At 46.1% G+C, this 21,330-nt stretch overlaps 1 protein-coding gene across 1 annotated transcript in view; it reads right to left on the bottom strand.

Annotated features, from left to right (window-relative positions):
* LOC122388456 (mucin-5AC-like) overlaps nucleotides 1-20,094 on the bottom strand; it is a 74,787-nt gene extending 54,693 nt beyond the window's left edge. Inside the window, exon 1 of the mRNA XM_043383633.1 lies at nucleotides 19,729-20,094. Coding sequence (XP_043239568.1) covers nucleotides 19,729-19,936 — 208 coding nt within the window. The 5' untranslated portion in view covers nucleotides 19,937-20,094. The remainder of the gene's footprint in view (nucleotides 1-19,728) is intronic.
* Between the last annotated feature and the right edge of the window lie 1,236 nt (nucleotides 20,095-21,330).

Here is a 21,330-nt window from a genome sequence, read left to right as displayed (position 1 = left end):
TAATCATGTCAAAAGCCGCCAAATTAACCCGCGCCCCGCTGGGCTATTCAGCCATACGCGCCCTGCTGGGGGGGGGGGGCAGATTCTGCCCCCCCTGTCTAACTTCCGAACCGATGGTCGTAGAAAGACGGGGAAAACGGCAATCGAAAGCTCTCAACAAGGCGGATCTTAAGAACCCAAATTTTTTTGCTTAAAGGGACTATCCCACCTTTAACATGGGGTTTGAGTTGAGATAGCCAAGTTTGCGGCGAGGTTCAGAAACCACTATCTATCTAGGTTGCAACCCCCGCGGCCTCTTGGTGTTGAAGAAATTCGTTCCCTTCATTTGAAAATGGGCCTTGTACAAGGCCCTATCTTCAACATGGAGCGACCGTTAGTGTGACGTCACCTCGTTTAGTCATTCTGATTTAAATGGGTTTGTTCGTTGAAAAATCGCTTAAAACTTGGTCTGAACTTTGTTGTGGTGCCTACAGAGTAAAAAGAATCAGCTTTATGACAGTAATGTGGCCTAGGGAAGGAGGTAATTTTTGGCTGTGACGTCACATATTTGAAAGTTTGTGTTTGGAATATGGGAAGCCTAAGATGTTTAATGAAAAATAAATGCCAGAGCCGTGTTCCTGGTCATCCAATCTATAAAGTCGGGCACAATTTAACTGGTTTTAACAACATTTTAGAAGGTGGGATAGTCCCTTTAAGTAGGTCAGAGGTCAGGTCAAGGTCAGGTCAAGGGTACAAAATGCAAGTTTCTACAGTATCGGCCTCGCACCGTAGTTGCCGAAGAATGGACTGAGACTGATTGCCCAAAACGTGTTCTTAGACTACCAAGACAATATTCGTTGCATACAATGTCATTCAAAGGTCAAGGTCAAGGTCAGGTCAGGTCAGGTCAGGTCACCAAAAACAAAATATAGTAAAGGGCATGTGCGACACATGTTTTATGGGTCATTTTACTCATAGAATTCAATAGGCACACTCAATAAGTGATATGGACCAACTCTGGATGAATTTCAGGTCGAGGTCAGGTCAAGGTCAGGTCAAGTGAGGTCAAATTTTGAAGTTGGTTTTTAAGGCCTAAAAAGGTGTCTATCTGATGCAGTTTTTCACGGCAAATCGAATGGTGCTATTTTTGTTTCCGTACGAGGTCTAGAACTTCCAAAAAAATCATTTTTCAAAATTTTTGTGTGTCGTGACGTCATAAAATTTTGAATAACTCCCACATTTTTGAACCGATTCTTCTCAAAATTGGTATGTAGGTGCACATAGACCACTTCTCTGACAAATATTCCGGTTTTTTCGATACACTCAAAATTTTGGATTTTATAATTATTTTCCCAAAAAAGTCAGTTTTTTGAGAAAATTTGGGCCAAAATCCAAAATTTTCAGAAAACCGAGATAGCCATTTGATAGACAAAGTGGAATCACGCATAACCTTTTTTGTTACGTCTTGATTCCTTTAAAAATGAAGATGTTAGCGGCGTTTGAAATTTTGCCGTTTTTGAGGCGAAAATGGCGAACATGACGTCACTAAAACGTCAATTTCTCAAAACTTTTCAGACGGATTTCGCTCAAATTTTCAGGGAACGTGTCAAATTGATGTATGATAAGGTACTGAAAGTTTGACGTCGCTGGCGTAACGCGTTTAGAAGTTATTGGCGAAAAACGGGAGGGGGGGCAGATTCTGCCCCCCAGCGGGGCGCGGGTTAAATTATAAATAATGATGTTGTTGGAAAAAGATATAAATGATAGTTCTAATTATCCTATTATTGAAATAAAATAACACGCAAAACATTTGACAGCAGAAGACTGTTGAATGCAATTATGGCGCGCGAATGACAAAACATGACGATATTTTAATACCGATTATTTTACTTCTTAGGGTGTGTGCTATGTAAAAAAGAGCACGAAACGACTCAACAAAGCATAGTTGTTCTAAATATATATATCTGTCTTGCATTATTGCACAAAAAGTATCAAAATTCCGAACGTCAGGACCACTGGAATTTCAGGTGTGTATAGTCCATTTTATTTCAAAAGGCGCACGGCCCGAAAATCGATTTTAGAATTGTCACGTGCAAAGTGGTGGTTTTGACAAAAATCAACGAACACCGGCTTGGCACGTTTCGCACGTTTCGAAATCAGACTGGTCGGCTGGTCTCTGATTTGCGATAAAGTATATACATAAGATTCATAATGAGGAACTGTAAATCGAAAATGCTTCCACACGGGGTCTAGCCATAGGCACTAAACAAATGATTAAAGTGATCACGTGGATGACCTGTTTGCAGGCATACAAAAATAACACTGACACGGATTGACACAGTGGCGGTCGCAGGGGGGGGGGGGGCATCAGGGCCATGGCCCCCCCAAAGGCAAATCAGGGGGGGCCATCATATCATTTGGCCCCCCCCCCAAACAACCGATGGGCCCCCATGGCCGTATGGGGCCCTGGCCGGTATTCGATTGTCACGAGGCTCGAGAAACCCACGCCAGCTAAACCCGCGCACCGACGGGGGTCTGCGCCAACTTAGTACCGACGGGGGGGGCGGATGACCGCCCCCCCCCCTGAGATCTCGAGAACGAAGCAAGATAGCGACAAGCGGTAAACGGCATCGGATACGCACGGACAAGGTCTACAATTTTTACTTAGGTCATTTTCAGGTCAGGTCAAAGATGACGTCACAGGGGTCGAAAAAGTCAAAATGGCGGCGCTAGATATGGAGAGGGTTTTTCTCGAATAACTTTCGAAGTAGTCAAGATAGGAACAAACTAAGGGCATCATCGTGATCCTCTCGTCAATCCGCATCGAATGATATATATGTTGACCTCGAAAGGTCAAGGTCAAAGGTTGACCTCAGGTCACGTGACCTCGAGGTCATCATGTATATCATTCGATGCGTCTTGACGAGCTGAACACAATGAGACCATCCGCGCGGCTGTATCTTGTTCCTGTAAGGAGTTATTGGCAAAAAACCTTTGGTGACCTTTGATGACGTCACATGACCTTACAGCTGCCCAACAGCAAAACAGACCTCAAGGTAGTGAAGGTTGATCGTATGTGAAGTCATGTATGGTATATGGAGCCATTCCGACCCGTTTTAGTGGTAAAAACAGGGAGTTGATTTTTCCCCCATTGACTTATAATGGGGAGGTCGCGAAATTGACCTGACCTTAGGTCACCGACATCAAAATTCCGAGATATACAAATTGTAGCTACTAATGACCTAATAACATCCTGCGACTTTCAAAGGCCTCCGACATCTACTGTAGCTCTGGCACGGTGACAAAGTTGCAAAAAAGTGACTTGAGGTTGGGTCATTCAAAGTGACCTGGTGACCTGACCTTAAAAGTTAGGAGGTTCAAACTTGCACACCATGTGTAAAATTGATGAGAGAATAGTCATACCAAATTTCGCGGCGCTACGCGCCGCGGTTTTCCCGCTATCCGCGAAAAACCTCAGGGGGGGCGGATATCCGCCCCCCCCGTCGGTGCGCGGGTTAACAGCTCCCATACCAGTCTTTGAGGGTCCTACACTGACCTCTGAGGGCCCTTCAGTGGCGGTCAAGCGTCCACATTGACCGCTGAGGACCCGTATTGACCTCTGAGGGCCCTCCACTGGCCTTTGAGGGCCCCTAAACCGGCCTCAGGGGCCCAACCGGCGTCTGAGAGCCTCACACCGGCCTCTGGTGGCCTCATTTCTGTCTCTCGAGTCCCAACACTAGCCTTTAAGTGTCTCTGAGGGCCCCGCACTGGATTCTGAAGACCCGATGTCGAGCCAGCATCGGCCTCTGGGGGCCCATCTTGGCCTTTGAGGGCCCTCCGCCGGTCTCTGGGGTCCAACGCCGGCCCATACCGGCCTTTTAGGGCCCCACACTGACCTCTAAGGGCCCATGCTGGCCTGTAAGGACCCACATTAGCCTCTAAGGGCCCCCCGCACTGGATTCTGATGACCCAATGCCGGCCGCTCAGGGCCCGCATCGGCGTCTGAGGGCCCATCTTGGCCTTTAAGGGCCCTCCGCTGGCCTCTGGGGTCCAACGCCGGCCCATGCCGGTCTTTTAGGGCCCCACACTGACCTCTGAGGGCCCATGTTGGCCTGTAAGGTTACACATTAGCCTCTATGGGCCCCACACTGGATTCTGAAGACACGATGCCGGCCTCTAAGGGTCCGCATCGGCCTCTGAAGGCCCATCTTGGCCTTTGAGGGCCCTCTGCAGGCCTCTGGGGTCCAACGCCAGCCAATGCCAGTCTTTTAGGGTCCCATTCTGATCTTTGAGGGCCCCATGCTGGCCTGTAAGGATACACATTAGCCTCTATGGGCCCCACACTGGATTCTGAAGACCCGATGCCGGCCTCTAAGGGTCAGAATCGGCTTCTGCGGGCCCATCTTTGCCTTTGAGGGCCTTCTGTTGGCCTCTGGGGTCCAACGCCGGCCCATGCCGGTTTTTTAGGGCCCCACACTGACCTCTGATGGCCCGTGCTGGCCTGTAAGGACCCACCTTAGCCTCTAAGGGCCCCGCACGGGCTTCTGAAGACCTGATGCCGGCCTCTAAGGGCCCGCATCGGCTTAGTCTGAGGGCCCATCTTGGCCTTTGAGGGCCCTCTTCTGGCCTCTGGGGTCCAACGCCGGCCCATGTCGGTCTTTTAGGGCCCCACCCTAGCCTCTGAGGGCTCCATGCTGGCCTGTAAGGACCTATATTAGCCTCTGAGTGCCCAATTCGGTCTCTGATGGTCTCAAACTGCCCTTTGCAGGCCCTGTACTGGTCTCTGGGAGCTCTAAACTGGCCCCTAAGAGCCAAAACCAGCCTCTAAAGGTCCCACGACCCACACCGGCCTCTGATGGTCCCATTTCTGTCTCTGGGACCGAAACTGCCCTTATGTGCCTCTGAGGGCCCCGTACTGGCTTCTGAAGGATCGATGCCGGCTTCTGAGGACCCATACCGGTCTTTAAGTGCCTCATAGCGACACCTGAGGCCCCACACTAGCCTCTGAGGGGCCCGCAAACTGGCCTATGAGGTCTCTACACCGGCCACTGATGGCCGTATTATGTTCTCTGGGGGGCTCAAGCCTTACCTTCGGGGGTCACGCACTTGCCTCTGAATGTCCACATCAGCCTCTGGGGTCCTACCTGGGGCCTTTGAGACCCTTCGCTGACCCTTGGGTCCAACGCCGGCCTCTGGGGGGTCTGACACCGTACTCTAAGGGCCCCATTGCAGCCTCTAGGCGATAGGTATCGCCGAAGCGCTATCGATGGGCCCATAAGTGTAGGAACCATGGGTGCAGTGGGCGCAGTTGCACCAACAATAATTCTGCAGTGAGTGCAGACAATGTATTCTGCATCCACAATAATCTGGAACAAAACCCCCTTTCCTCAGCAACACTACTTTCCATGCAGCACGACAAATTTAGGATATTTTGCCCACTATCCGTCTTTCGAAGCATTTGCTACTGTAATGGTCTTCAAAAGTTGCATTTGTGCTCAAGTGAAAAAAAAGATTAAACGGAAGTCGGAACACATGTGTGAACAGATACCGATGAGCCACTGATAAAAGTTTTAGCACGATGATCTTAAAAAAGGCAAAGTTTTTTTTGCAAAGAAAATTGCAAAGTTAGCCGGCTTTACTTTTACGGTAGTCCATTCACAGTTGCGTGAATTATTGGCATAATCAATGCTTCAAAATGCACTTTTCGGTACCTTTTCGACATGGTGCACCCTCAAAGCTCTCAATGAGCTTCCGCTCGGGTGCCGCTCCCTACCCCCCCCCCCCCCCCCGCTTCACCGGCCATGGCCTAGGTTTCTGCACCCGTGCACTACGCCCGTGGGCCCCTTTAAGCTAGCACCGGGCCCCCCGGGTCAGCACAGGGGCCCCTTTGCCAAGTTGCCCCCCCCCCCCAAACTCCAAGTCTGCGACCGCCCCTGGATTGACATTTTGTTTTAAATTTATTTCCTGGTAAGTACAAAAAGAAACGTGCGCCAGCATATCTGCCGACCTATTACAATACACAATACTGATCGATCGACTTCAGCATTGGGAAAAAGTCGGTGGAAGGAGTTATTAAAAAGACGACCGAAGTTTCTACGTAGCATGCGAAAACACAATATAAGACAACAATATAGAGCGTCACCAGCTTCAGCGGCTGACAATGACACGTTTTCCATGAGCCTGCCGTTCAGAATTCTGGCCCCCGACAGAGTATAGTAGCAAAAATCATTGTTCTGTCTTGGTTGTTTGAAGATTTGCCGCTTGCTAGTTTCTCAAGTGATGGGCTGGCTGTGGAATCAAGGTTACTACAGGGCCCAATCTCACCAAGTGCGGTAAACTGAATTTGGGGTAAAATACCAAACTACCCCACTCCATGACTACAAAAATACTACTCCGAAATTAGTTAAACTAGCTTGGTGAGGTTGGGCACTTGGCCCAATCTCACCAAGTTATGTAAACTTAATTTTGGGACAGTATTTTTGTAGTTACGGAGTGGGGTAGTTTGGTATTTTACCCCAAATTGAGTTTACCGCACTTGGTGAGATTGGGCCCAGGAGTGACGTTACATTAGCATGCAAAATTAACAGAATGAATTAAGAATGGCTCAAATCTATGAATTTACTAACATTTTGAAACGTGACACAGAATATAAGCTCAACTGAACAACTTGTTCCGTAGCACTGCGGTTATCTTTCAAAAATGGCCGAGAAATTCATCTCGACTTGCGTTATTTTCTAGCGTCCCGCACGTGCTAACTCCAAAATAATACTTCGGGACATGAGCCTTTTGAAAAAAATGGACTATAATTACTATGTTTTCTTTCAAGTTTCTGGTCTTCGTGAAACAGAAAGTTTGCGATTCCCATGCTTTCTAGCAAACTTTTTCTTGTAAAAAAGTTTGCAAATTTTAAACTCAAAATTCATGATCAAAGGTTTCGTGAAATCCAAATCTCAAATGTTGGTAATTCTTTCTTTTAAACTCAAGCTTTTCCATGTAATTTACATTTACAAGTTTTATTTGTTAGTGAAACAGGCCTCAAGTGGTTCAACCGTAACTGACGATAGTTGAAAAGTAAGTCATAACACAGACAACACTGTATATGTTTTTGCTAAGCCTCTTCTGTCCTATATTAAGCCTATGGGGAAAAGGCATTGATCGCTCTCTTGCACGTTGCAAAGAAAACCCGATTACTTCTGATGGATGCAAACACTTACATCAGTTGAAGCGCAATAAAACTAGGCACAAAATAAGGGGTTTAAAGATGACTGGTTTTGAGTCTAGCTTAAGATATAACTCATGGAGTGCTAGGATAGCGAAATCGCCTACTGGGCGGCGGTGCGGAGAATGACTTGATATGGAGCTAAAATCGTGTCTGTTTTTGGACGTGCTACCACTACTGCTAAACCAGTGGTCGATAAAACTTCCAAGGCCATCTATAGAAGGTACAGTCACTCCCCCGCCGACCAATCAGAGACAGATCCTGAGTGACGTCATCCCTGATGCTCGCAAGGGGTGCTCCATTCCTTTACAACGAAAAAATGACTAAATTCATTTGAAGATTGTTGGTGACACTCAACACATATCGCTCAACTGTTGATGTCATTAGAAAGCCCAACTAATTTTCTAGCGATAAGAAAGAGCAGCAATATGCTAAGAAATGGCCGGTTTTGAAGATATAGACGATTTAAAAATCCTCTGCAGTTGCAGGAAAGCAACGTAAAAACGCATCGTGCTTATATTTTTACTATGAATAAATCATTTTTCAGTAAGTTTTTAGACATGGTATCGATTTAATTAACAACTTTATTGCAATATTTTTATTACTTGTAACTTTATTTCAAAATAATATTTTCAAAAATGGCAACTGTTGGCAAGTAGCTTTGAAACGATTGTGGCGCACCGCGCCATTATTGTCCTGAGGCCCCCTTATGATGTCATCAAAAGTGGAGTGACATGGGCCTGAAAACTTCCAACGTGCCAACGCTCGTTGGAGCAAGATATTAGCAATACTTGGAAGAGCTGGAGACAGTCCGCCCGTCTACATGGATGCTTCCTTACGCCTAAAATACAGCATTGACTTATTACTTTCTAATCGTCCGGTGCTGTTATCGGCTGCTCGGTACCGCGTGTATGTTCCCTCATTCACTCCTGGTCACCCTTCGGTCACCCCTCGCTGGGTCGGGCCAGTCGGCTATTTTTATCCTCTTTCCGGCTAGGCCACCCGCTAAGCTCCCGCCGTGCCGCGCCGTCTGCGAGGGACCTGACCCTTCTGCCGGCAGAGGTTTCTCCAGGTGTCTCCAAGGAGCCATCGTAGCGCTAAGGGTGTGCTCCGCATACACATGCATTGATTTTCGCCCTTACTAGCAGGGCCGCTGGCACGCGTTGGCAGCGCCCCGCGGGCATTTTTTCGCTTAGGGCCATTTTGTGGTAAGGAGGATCAGAAAATCACCCTTCCAACTTTCTCCAGGCCTGGTTGTTTTATCGAGCGCGCCTGAAAACGCACAGTGGACCGGAATCACACTTCGATTGCGTTACTTCGTATAAGGTAATACGATCAAAAGTGCGCTCTTTTCTCAATCAATAAGGACAAGTGCGTTAAAACACACTTATAAAGTTTTAAGTTAAAAGCTTTAAAATGCTAAATTTCAACATTTCTATGCTGATGATAATCGTTAGTTGTTTCAGACTTTGGCATGAAAACGTAGGCATTCAGATCCACCGTGTGACCGGTCACCGTATGCAGTAGTGTGATGGTGTGAGTTGGGGAGTCAAGGCCGTGTGGGGAGAAGCCGGTGAGGAGATGCCGGTGTGCCGACGCGGCAATTGGCAGTGATTAGACAGTTGTGCATGCATTGTTCATCTAGCATATCATTTGCTTGGGCAAATTTATTGGCATGGCGCCTGTTTATCCGTCTAATTCAAAGGAAAGGTGTGAGTACCAATACTGGTCGTACTTTTCATAGTCATAGTCCAGGGGCCGTATTCACGTCGACTTCGTAAGTCAATTTTCTTTCGTAAGTATAATTTGGTATTCATGTCGACACTTCTTAAGTTTTTTCTTACGAAATGTCTGGATATCTACAAAAATCGGTATTCACGTCAAAATTCGTAGGAATATCTTAAGAAATTCGTAAGAAGCGTTTGGTGCATTGACCTTTGCCTTAATCATTGAGATTTAGGCATTCTCCTTGTAGGGATTTACACAACTATCCATTGTATATAATTGATAGAGACAAGTAGAAAAACACGGAACAAATAGTGCATGGACGCGTTTCGATTATTAAATCTTCATCATCTTTTTTATAAAAAAATCAATTTTTTGAATTTTTTGGGGTCAAAACCCCAAAATTATGAAAATCCGAGATAGCAGTTTTGTAGTGCCGCTTTTTGTCTACTAGACCATATAAGGAACTTTGAAATTGCTTGATAACTGTTGATTTGGTGAGCGTTTCAAGATTGCATGTTTTTTGCTCATTTTTGCTCGAACATGACCTCAGTTTGACCTCAACAACTCCTGACCTAAGGTGACCTAAGACTTGAAATTTGGTGTGAAGGTGTCAAATTTATGCCCGGGAAGGTACTGAAAATTTGGCGGAGCTGCGCGCCGCCGCTTTCTTGCTATTCAGGAAAAAACACACTTAACCCTCGCCCCCAACGGGGCGAGGGTTAAGTGTTGGGGGCGCCCCTCTTCTACTGGGCAAGCCCAACTTCTGTATGAGGTGCCTTATTTCTTGACATTGATGGACATGCACTTTTAGTGGATGGGGAAGCACCTGTACCCCCATACATATAGAAAGTTACAAGAAAGCCTTTTTGAAGGCTTTCTTGCCTTTTTTAAGCCTTTTTTAGAAAGAAAGCCTTTTTGCCGCTGATCGGCTTGACCGCTGACCAAACTTGAGCGCAATCAGCCCAGCTGTTCTTGAGATGTAGAAGCGACACCCTGCACGTGCGCACGTGTAAAATGGTTCAAACTGGATTTTGCCCGGCACCCTTCGCACCGGTCCCTATAACCGTGTGCCAAGTTTGAGTGCAAACGGTCCAGGCGTTCTCGACATCTGGAAGCGACCCCTGCTCGTGCGCACGTGCAGTAGCACAGTCAACCGTGACATATGACAACGCATTTCCCGGTAGGTGCCTACCCACATGCCAAGTTTCAACACAATCGGGCCGGTAATTGCCGAGTTATTGTAATAAGAACAAACGTGACACCTGTTTGTACTTTGCACGTGCAGCGGGTGGTCACTCACATGAATCAAGAGTACCCGATGTTTAGTAGAAGGGATACAGCTACCCTATAAAAATAACCGCAAGTCAAACGTCCTAATGCAGTGGTTGCTGAGATATAAGTCCACTTTGAGAAATTGGTAGTCTCAAAAGCGCTACTTCTGCAAAACAGCTTGGACGCCCTTGACTTCTCACGTGGCACGTGCCACGATGGTCAATTAGATGCATCAAGATAGTAAATTGCGGGTTAGAAGGGATGGGGCAGCCCAACAAAAAGACCACAGGTCTATCAGTCCAGCGGTTGATGAGATATAGGCCTCCAAAAGCATTACAGGCCGGGCCGGGCCGCTCATACTGAAATTTTCCCGTTTTATTGAAAAGACTTCGCTTCACTCGCTCGCTGGTAATAATTTTGCTCAATAATAACAGCCATTATTAGTCCAGACAACCATTAGTGTCAATTCTTAAAATAATTCGTCATTTTAGTCTTAGCCTACTGCACTGAGTTATCGTTGCGTCAGTTTACGACAGCTCGATGAGTATTCGTAAGCCCACCATACCGTTAAAGGGACAGTATCACCATTTTGATGAAATTTGACATTGCATAGGCCCCACCTTTCTGGTCCGGGAACTGAAGACCGATCCTCGAAACTCCACACCGTTATCCCGCTATCGCCGCTCAAAGTACGAAAGGTGTACCACACTTTGAATCGTGCTTCACTATCTTCACTGTTTAAATGTTTGCGCCGTTTTGAATTGACCGCCAGTAATAAAACTTTTACCCTGGTCATTTCGTCAAATTTTATAAAGCCAAAACGTTTTTCGCACTTATTCATCACCGTTAAATTCATTAAATAGTCGTAGGCAATTTCCGCTGTTTCCTTCGGATTCTAGCGGCTCAACAAAGGAATTCCTCCAGCTTGAATCACAATCTCCCTCCAATGTATGACGTTTATCACGTGATTGTCACGTGATATTTTCTCCCATTGTCAATTGTCACGTCCAATTGTCACTCCCTCCAATTGTCACGTTATATTTTTATAGGCAATACCTAAGGCTACCTCTCCCTAAGGACAACTCAATCAGAAGAACGACCGCGTAAGCGTAGCGTCAATAATGTATTATCTGCGCCGGTTCTGTAGTAATTTTGCATGCTTCCAAACTGGCGGCCATGCTTGTATAGTGGTGGTTCGCTCATGAAAATGAATCATGAAAATGAAATGTGGTTGCAATATTTTTCACTGAGTTCGGTCCTCAAACTATGTTTTTCTGATTCAGAAAAATAAGAAATGCTAGTAAAAAAAAAATCAGCTCCATACATGGATTTTTTTTTTCGATGATACTGTCCCTTTAACATTATGTTCTTACGAAAAACTTAAGAAATTCTTAAGATGACACGACGTGAATCGCACTTACGACATTCTCACGAGAATTCTTAAGAAAAGGTCGACGTGAATCGCAAACTGTCTACGAGAATTCTTTTATTCGTAAGATATTTTTGCTGTCGACGTGAATACCAAATTTTCGTAAGAAGTAGGTCGTGCGTAAGAAAATTCTTACGAAAATGATCGACGTGAATACGGCCCCAGGTCCTGAAATGACTGGCACCTGAAATTTTCAGGATATGTCGCAAGAGGCTCATTCCCAGACGTTGTGCCAAATTTTGCGGCGCTACGCGACACCACCTTTTACGCTATTCGCGAAAAAACTTAGGGAGGCTGCATCCCCCTCCCGCCAGGCGAGGGCTAAGTTGGAGACAGTGATGGGACTAAGATGTTCGTTGGAGCAACTCCAAGCATTTTATCGACCTCTGTGCTAAACACAACCGATTGAAACTTTGTCCACGTACTTCTCATTTCATTGGTTAGGCATCGCACAAAGTGGTTTAATAAAAATTGCAATTTTTTACGATTCTTTGTTTTTCGGGACAACCTGTACCTACCTACTCTTTGAGGCGAAATCAGAGGCTGCAGCTCAACGGACCCTCCACGACGCTTCAAAACAGAATAACTGTCATCATAAACATCAAATTGGATGATATGTAGTTGGATTTATCTGGGAAGATGCTATAGCGTCAGATAAGAAAATGTAATGTATCTTTGCATCGAAGAGCAAAGATAATTTTTTCTCGAATAGCTCATGTAAAAAAACAGCCAGTCGCGACAAAACTTAAGGGAGACCGGGGTCAAATGTATTTTTTTTTGCATTTTGTTGTCTGGTGCAGACACCTTTGTATATATGAAGTTGTGTTTTTTATTTTCAATACCAATGATGTTTTTTCTTTTAAATGTAGTTGAAACATTCCAGAAATACATTTTTCGGGCTGAAAACGTGGTCTGAAAAAGTCAGTTCAGCTGTAACAATTCACTCCGGATACGGGGTTAAAAGTAACACCACCCAGGGACAATTGTAACATGTTAACTCACAGGCAACATAAATAAAATCTTTTCAAAAACTTTGCTTTAACCAACGTGTAATACATGTTCATCTCCTTAGCCTCCATCTCCTAGTTCTTCTCAGGAAAACAAAACTTTAAACCTGGCACTTACACGGGGTACATGGAAAGACCTTCTCCCTCGGTTTTTCGCACATATGTAAATCGCGTAAAAAGCTGCCGATTGCGACAAAACTTACAGTTCTCTTAATTCTAGCAATCCTACACCTACCTTGGAAATTTGATGACCTTGACCTAATGGCCTTTGACCTATAACCTGTAACATCCCTGTTATGTCCCCGTCGCGCCGTGACATTTTCTAGATTAAACTGGCGCAAACATATATTGCATGGGACAGCATCTAATGCTTTAAATTTATGTGCAACAAGGCTGCCAACGCTTACACTAAGTGTGAACTTAATATCTTTAATTGCGGTTATGAGGTAATCAAATTTAAGGGCAAACAAAATTGCAAAATGCTCTGAAAACAAATAATTGTGAACAGCCATCGACCTACCCGGCACTTTCGCTTCAAACTCCGTTGAGAAAGGCAGTATAGAATTGCGTATTTTCGGTCTTCCCATCAGCTCATTCTATTGGTAAGTTTATGTATTCTAAGCACTGTCACAATCGCCCCGTGTTACATTTGACTCCGCTCTTCCCTACAGTAGGTACGCTCCACTGCCGAATTAATCAATTTTACATATACCATAACAATTTCATTATCCTGACTCACATGACCTTTGAACTGTGACCTGTTTCTCGAGACCACATCAGGCCGGAATAGCGATTCAGCGCATGTAAGTGGACGACTACACGAGGTAATAATAATTATTATTATTATCGGCGCGTTTTCAGACTTAAAGGGACTATCCCACCTTCTAAAATGTTGTTAAAACCAGTTAAATTGTGCCCGACTTTGTAGATTGGATGACAAGGAACACGGTTCTGGCATTTATTTTTCATTAAACATCTTAGGCTTCCCATATTCCAAACACAAACTTTCAAATATGTGACGTCACAGCCCAAAACTACCTCCTTCCCCAGGCCACATTACTGTCATAAAGCTGATTCTTTTTACTCTGTAGGCACCACAACAAAGTTCAGACAAAGTTTTAAGCGATTTTTCAACGAACAAACCCATTTAAATCAGAATGACTAAACGAGGTGACGTCACACTAACGGTCGCTCCATGTTGAAGATAGGGCCTTGTACAAGGCCCATTTTCAAATGAAGGGAACGAATTTCTTCAACACCAAGAGGCCGCGGGGGTTGTAACCTAGATAGATAGTGGTTTCTGAACCTCGCCGCAAACTTGGCATCTCAACTCAAACCCCATGTTAAAGGTGGGATAGTCCCTTTAAGGGATTATAAACGCTCCGACGTGTTAACTCTCGCACGTATTGGCCTTTTTACAGCGTCTAACATATGGGGGAGAGTTCTCTGCTGGACTCTCTGCCGTGATTGGGCTTCGCAGAAAAAAAAAACGAGCGTGCTGCCCGTGACGAGAGGAAGTCAATGATACCCAATTTAACCCTATTCCTGGCGGGCTCCGCCGGGACAAGAAACTGGCGGGGGGGGGCCGATTCGGCCCCCCCTTCAGATCTCAAAAACTACACATCGCAGCGACAAACGGTAAACGGCATCGGATACGCACGGTCAAGATCTACAATTTTTACTAAGGTCATTTTCAGGTCAGGTCAAAGATGACGTCACAGGGGTCGAAAAAGTCAAAATGGCGGCGCTAGATATGGAGAGAGTTTTTTCTCGAATAACTTTCGAATTAGTCAAGATAGGAACAAACTAAGGCCATCATCGTGATCCTCTCGTCAATCCGCATCGAATGATATATATGTTGACCTCGAAAGGTCAAGGTCAAAGGTTGACCTCAGGTCACGTGACCTCGAGGTCATCATGTATATCATTCGATGCGTCTTGACGAGCTGAACACAATGAGACCATCCACGCGTCTGTATCTTGTTCCTGTACGGAGTTATTGGCCAAAAACCTTTGGTGACCTTTGATGACGTCACATGACCTCACAGCTGCCCAACAGCAAAACAGACCTCAAGGTAGTGAAGGTTGATCGTATATGAAGTCATGTATGGTATATGGGGCCATTCCGACCCGTTTTAGTGGTAAAAACAGGGAGTTGATTTTTCCCCCATTGACTTACAATGGGGAGGTCGCGAAATTGACCTGACCTTAGGTCACCGATATCAAAATTCCGAGATATACAAATTGCACATACTGGTACCCTAACTAAAGCCTGAAGAGAAGAAATTGATCGGTCAAAAACTCTAGCTCTGGCGTGATTGCAAACTTTTCTGAGGTAGGGTCACCAAACCGCCTCTGGTGACCTGACCTGAGGTCAGATCAACTCAAAATTTTCAGACATGTTGCATAGAAGCCTTTTAGGAAAAGTCAGAAAATTTGAGCTTCCTAGCTCAACGCGTTTGGGAGAAATAACCAAAAAACCTCAGGGGGGGCTCCTGAGGCCCCCCCCCCCCGCCAGGAATAGGGTTAAACCCTTTCCTGACCTAATGGTTTTCTACATACGCCCCGGCAAGGGGCGTAGGGGAAGGTGGGGTAAGACGGCCCAGCGGGGCAAGACGGACCACCAGCCCTCCTGGCTGAACCGCTGCTGGTATCTACTGCTTTATGCACTCACTATGTTTGTTTTCCTTTGTAACAATGGCCACCTTGAGCTCATGCTGCTAGGATGCATAGCTTTTGAGTTATTGAGAAAAATGTTGTTTTTCGTCAAACCGATCTAATATAAGAGGTCTACGGGTGATTCAATTACGACGCCTTTCTTGCATGATTAGTTTCTATTTTGCACTTAACTGTGAAGAACAAAGTTATAAACTTAGTTATAGTCACACTTTAGGAAAGGCAAGGTTTTGCAATGTTGGGCTATTTGACATATACGTCATGATAATGGCAGAATTTAGATTTGGGGCAAGATGGACCACTGTGGTCCATCTTACCCTGTGGTGGTCTATTGTACCCTGCATATGGAAAGTTCTTTTCCAAAACATTGGCACAAGTTTAAAGTAAGCTAATTTTTCAGGAAGGAGTCTTTGTTGCATGTGAGCCATGCATGCAAGTGCTCAGTTAGCATGCATTCATGCCAAACGACAATCAACACACATGTTCCCAGCTTTTAGCTGCACTTCCATCACACATGAGTTAAGAATAAAGGCTCATTTTGTTATTTTACCATTCTGGTTACTTTTTCTTACAAGAGTACAGAGCAGAAGTGTAACACACATGAACGGATAGCAGGCACTGCTGGGTGGTCCGTCTTACCCCACGTTTTTTCTTGTCTGAGTTTTTGACATGTCCCTCTTTAAGAGCATCCACCACCTAGATGTCTTTAATTTGAAATTTAGTCTTTACACATATCAACAGAGGAAGGATTGAGCATTCCGAAGACTATAAATGATATGAATTACGAGAGCAGTGTAGCAAGATATGCGGCCTCAAACCTTAGCTGGTCCGTCTTACCCCACCTTCCCCTACATACGACCCCCTCTTCGTTTCGCCCCTAAACGAGCTAGCTGGACACCTATATAGTTGATCTGACCTGTCACGACCCGACCAACCAAAAATGCATGAACTTCACTCTTTCATTTAAAGTAACATGAAATTAAAAACAGGACCTCGAAACCCCATTACAAACATCAGGCGCATCAGCCTATTGGAAGGATGACGAAATAAATACATAAATAAATAGGAACTACTGGACGGATTTGCAAAGCTCGAGCGGTGTTCGATAGCCCTATAAAGGCTGTCACATAACGTCACCGTCACAGTGACCGATGACGTCACTGGCCAGGTCAAAGCTAACATGTTTCACCGTTCACGGGCCTTCTAGGAAATGCGTTATAACATCGAGTAAAATGCATTTTATCGAAAATCATCGATAAATCGTCTGTTGCCCAGAACATATGTTGCTAAATGAGATCACTGATACCAGGTCGAAGGTCACAGAGGTCAGGTCACCAAGTGGCAACACATGAACCGAACTATACTAGGGTCATGTGGTGCATGTTTTATGACCAAATTGTAATTGCCAACTCAACGGTGTTGGTTAGACGACCATCAGGGACGGTTTAGGCTACGCTCTGGTGAAGGTCACGTCAAGGTCAGGTCAAAATCGTGAATTTTCGAAGTTGATATTTTATATTGATGGGTACCTATTCGATGCAACTCATCACGAGTAATCCAATTTATTGGATTACTCGGCTTTGTTTAGGCTTTGTTTTATTCTACGTTGTCTATAACCGCTAAAAATTAAGTTTGAATGTTTGACGTCACCAATTTTGAGCCTTTTTCGCCATAACTTTCCCAAAAATAGTTACCGAGCTCAAATTTGGCATGTCGATCATTCGCTAATTCGTAAAACAGGTCTATACCATATATTCCAGTTTTTCAAAATTTGTATTTTTTACATTTTTTTTTTGAAATTATTTTTTAAAAAAACTTTTTTATTTTGGGGTCAAAATAAAAGAATTAAAGAAGAAATCCGAGATAGGAATATTGTAACCCTGTTCCTTTTACATCTTTTTGAAACAAATCATTTTTCTCTGTCTTCCAAGCTGCAGGCATGATAGATCTTCCCGCAAAACCTTTTTGGGGGGGATCGAAAATGGCTGTACATGACGTCACTCTGCGTCTGACGTCATTTGTAGTAAACACATCATAGGCTCTGGAACAAGTTTTGGACAAATGGTGTAAAAGTGATGTACGAGAAGGTACTAAAAGTTTCACGACGATGGGCCCAGTAGTTTTAGAGATATTGCGAAAAGACTGGAGGGGGAAATAGCCCCCCCCCAAGCAGGGCGCGGGTTAAGAGGAACAAAGTTCTCAAGCATAGGTGTAGCAACGTATCTCTTTGGTGAAGGATACCTTTCACCAAAGTTTCAGATTGGTGAAGGATCCTTCACCAATCTTGGACAATGCAAGGGAGGGTCTTCACCTACCTATGCTTAGAACTACTGGATTCGACGGTTGATCAAATGTCTGTTTTTAAAGGAAAAGGGCCACCTTTAACATGGGGTTTGAAACTGAGATGGCCATCTTGTAGCCCGTGTCCGAAAACCCCGAGAGTGTCCCACCTTACGGCCGATTTCGGCCTCCATTTGTAGGTATCGGCAATTTTAAAAGAAAATATGCCAGGAATGCGTCCTTATCCCAGGAATGCGTTCTTATCCTGTAATACAGCCACCCGCGGCGAGGCTTTGGTTTTTAACCAATCAGCTCCAATCAGCTCAGCTTTAACCAATCAGCTAATCTGACACAAGCCGACGAGACTGTCTTCTGAAGGCTGATTGGCTTGAGTGTGATGTCATCGCTATGACATCATACAGAAGGTGCAGTAGAGAGTACAACTACATAGTACCAATATGTTAAATAGTTTGGCATACTTTTTTGCGAATTATGCACTTCTGGCACCAGATTTAAAAAGAACATGAAAAATAATAATGTCAAAATGAAAAGCAACGATATCTTCATATTTCACGAAGGTGGCACTTTTCCTTTAACCCGCGCCCGGCTGGGGGTCCTGGATTTCCACGCCCTGCTGGGGGGAGGGGGTGTTTGAACACCCCCCCCCCCTTCTAACTCGGCTCCTGGGCCACGTAGCGATACGCAGAAGGCGGCGTTCGAAAGAGCGCCAAAAATAATGACGAAACCACTTCGGTCACTTTTTTGGTCAGGTCAAAGGTCAGGTCACCAGATGTCATTGAAGGCAAAATTTCGCCGATTTCCAGGTCGAATGTCGACAATTTCCAAGAAGCCAACGCATAGCTCGGGAACCAATAGAGCTACAGCGCCACGGAAAAGCGCATTCGATAGCCCTATTAACGCCCTTTCTGACTAATTCTCTCAGATTTGACCTAACGTCAACGGTTTTGCCTGCAGGGGGCAAAAACTGCAAAAATAGCCGATTTTTTCGGAAACAGTTTTTCTGCAATAACTTTTGACTCAAGCCTTGTACGAGCTTACTTTTACCGGCATCGAGATCCTCTCGTCAAGACGCATCGAATGAACTATAACTTGACCTTGAAAGGTCAACTTGAAAATTCGACCTCAGGTCAAGGTCATGACCTGACCGGACATTGTCATGTTGCATATTAGTGGATCTGTATCGTCGAGCTGAACATATATAAGGCGTTTTCATCGCTCTAGCATGCCTCTTTCAAAAGTTAGTCGCAAAAAAACTGCTAGATACCATTCGTGACCTGAGATGACCCTAGGGGCATAAACAGGGGTCACGGGTGCCGTTTTCATGTTCAGTGTGTCAAAGTTACTTGTAATTTAGTGTTTGAGAGTGTTTAGAATGACTTTCGTCCGAAAAAGACGGTTTTGAATTTTCTCCCATTGACTTATAATACCTAGAGAGGTCGCAAAATTGACCCGACCTAAGGTCACCGATATGAAAATTCCGAATTTTGTACATACTGTTGCACTTATCAATTGCTGAAAGCTTCAAAGCGATCCGTCACTTGGTGTAGCTATGGCATACATTGAAACATTTTATGATGTGCTTATGAGGTGAGGTCACTTGTAGCGACCTGGTGACCTGACCTTGAAGGACCCTGGTCTGAAATTTTCACAAAATGCATAAAATTGATAGATGATATGGTGCCGCCGTTTGTCAGATATCCGCGAAAAACCGCAGGGGGGGGGGTGTTCAAAAACCTCCCCCCCCCCCCCTCCCAGCAGGGCGCGGGTTAACACACTTTGACCATTTGCCCCAGTAGTCAAAATTCCTTAGCCGAGGCCCTGATTTACATCTTGCTGTCATGGCAAGATGCGCAATTCAGTTTTAGGCAGGCATTGAAAATTTGACGTTAATGGGATGATACGGGCGTAAGATATCTGCGAAAAACAAGGGGTTGGCGAAATTCGCCCCCCCCCGCTTGCACTGTGCGTGTTGGTTGGCACGGTCTTGTCCCTTTTCATAAGGTTCAGGTGGCATCCTTCACCAATATTTTTGGCGCTCCTACACCCATGTTCTCAAGCCACATGTGCAGATGCTGCTGGTAGTTTGGCGGCCGGTGCGCGCGCGGAGGCGGACTCACAGAGCGAGCCGGTGATCCCCGTCCAGTAGACGGCGGCCGTGTCGTTGACGAAGCCGTGTCCTGCCCACAGCCACTGGGGCGCCACCAGCTGGAACGTCTGCGAGGGCAGCTGGAACACGTCGGTGAAAGCGGCGCGGCCCGGCGCGGCGGCGGCGCTCAGCAGGCCGGCCAGCAGCAGCAGGCGGGCTCGCGGCGCGCAGCGCACCATGCCGCCGGCTCCAGGGCAGCCCACCGTCTGGCGACCGGAGCCGTCCTTCGGCGCCCTCCTCGGCCATCGCCGAGCAACGGCCAACACAGCCGGCCGGCCGGCACCCGCCGCTGAACACCCGCCATTGAGCACCCGCCGCCGCCGGCACCCGCCACTGACACCCGCTGCTGCCGGCACCCGCCACTGAGCACCCGCCGCCGCCGGCACCCGCCACTGAGCACCCGCCACTGACACCCGCCGCCGCCGGCACATGACGCTGCTGAGGGCTGCGGCTGCCGGCACCCGCCACTGAGCACCCGCCGCTGAGCACCCGCTGCTGCCGGCACCCGCCGCTGCTGAGGGCTGCGGCTGCCGGCCCAGGGCATAGCGGCATCGTGCGGGCGACACCGCCGAACCGGCACCGCACGCCTGCATAGTTGACTCCAGAATGATGTTCCACTTTTCACAGGCAATCAGTTGCAGCCACCGTTGCTCAGATACAGACCCCTTTTTCAGAGTTAACCCGCGAGCTGCTGGGGGGGGGGGGGGCGTTAAACGCCCCCACTTTTTTCGCCGGGCCATAGCATAAGCGCCAAATTTTGGGTACCTGTAGGAAATTGCTTGAAGTTTATTGTGACAAAGTTTCAAAAACATCGGTCAGAAAATTTTTGAGATATCGAGGTTTTAGTGACGTCATGATTTCTGAGTTTTCGACCAAAAACGGCATATGTTAAAAAATCATATAAAATCACAGAATAGATATACAGACATGCCGTAAACGCCATTAGACTGCCAATACCATGAGCAATCTAATGGCTATCTTCGATTATTGATCATTGTTCCGCATTTTCCAAAATCTTGAACTGAATCTTGGCAATTTCTCGTGACTTCTTCACGACCATGATATATGAATTTCTTAAATTGAACTTTTTGAGCCAAACTCGTACACATATGAGAAAAATAATGTCATCATCGTGTTCTACGCTCCAAATTACCCATAAAACATGTGTCACAGGCTGCGAATATCAGTTTTGATTTTCGGGGATATGTGCCTACCCGGTTGACCTGACCTTGACCCTGACCTATGCTTGACTGACCCCTACATGGAGCTGACACTCTTGTAAGCCTTATATGATGGATTGTGCACCGTTTTGACAGAGTTTATGACGAGAGGCGCCCATTGCGAAGTCCTGAAGTCCATGCTACTGAAAGCCCGATTTCCGGTGTTTGACCTGACCTTGACCTGACCTGTGACCTCAAAATTCAACTTTTAAGTACTCATCTGAAGCGTTTCGTCGCGCTCTTTCGTTTGCCGCCTCGTGCGTTTCGCTGCGCCTATTGGTTCTCGAGTTATCGGCTGGGGGCGTTTAACGCCCCCCCCCCCCAGCAAACGGTGGGTGGCGAAATACCCCAGC

This window comes from Amphibalanus amphitrite, unplaced genomic scaffold, assembly GCF_019059575.1.
Source record: "Amphibalanus amphitrite isolate SeventyFive unplaced genomic scaffold, NRLGWU_Aamphi_draft 000000F_arrow, whole genome shotgun sequence".
Classification (NCBI taxonomy): Eukaryota; Metazoa; Arthropoda; class Thecostraca; order Balanomorpha; family Balanidae; genus Amphibalanus; species Amphibalanus amphitrite.
This window is presented reverse-complemented; position numbering and strand designations above follow the sequence as displayed.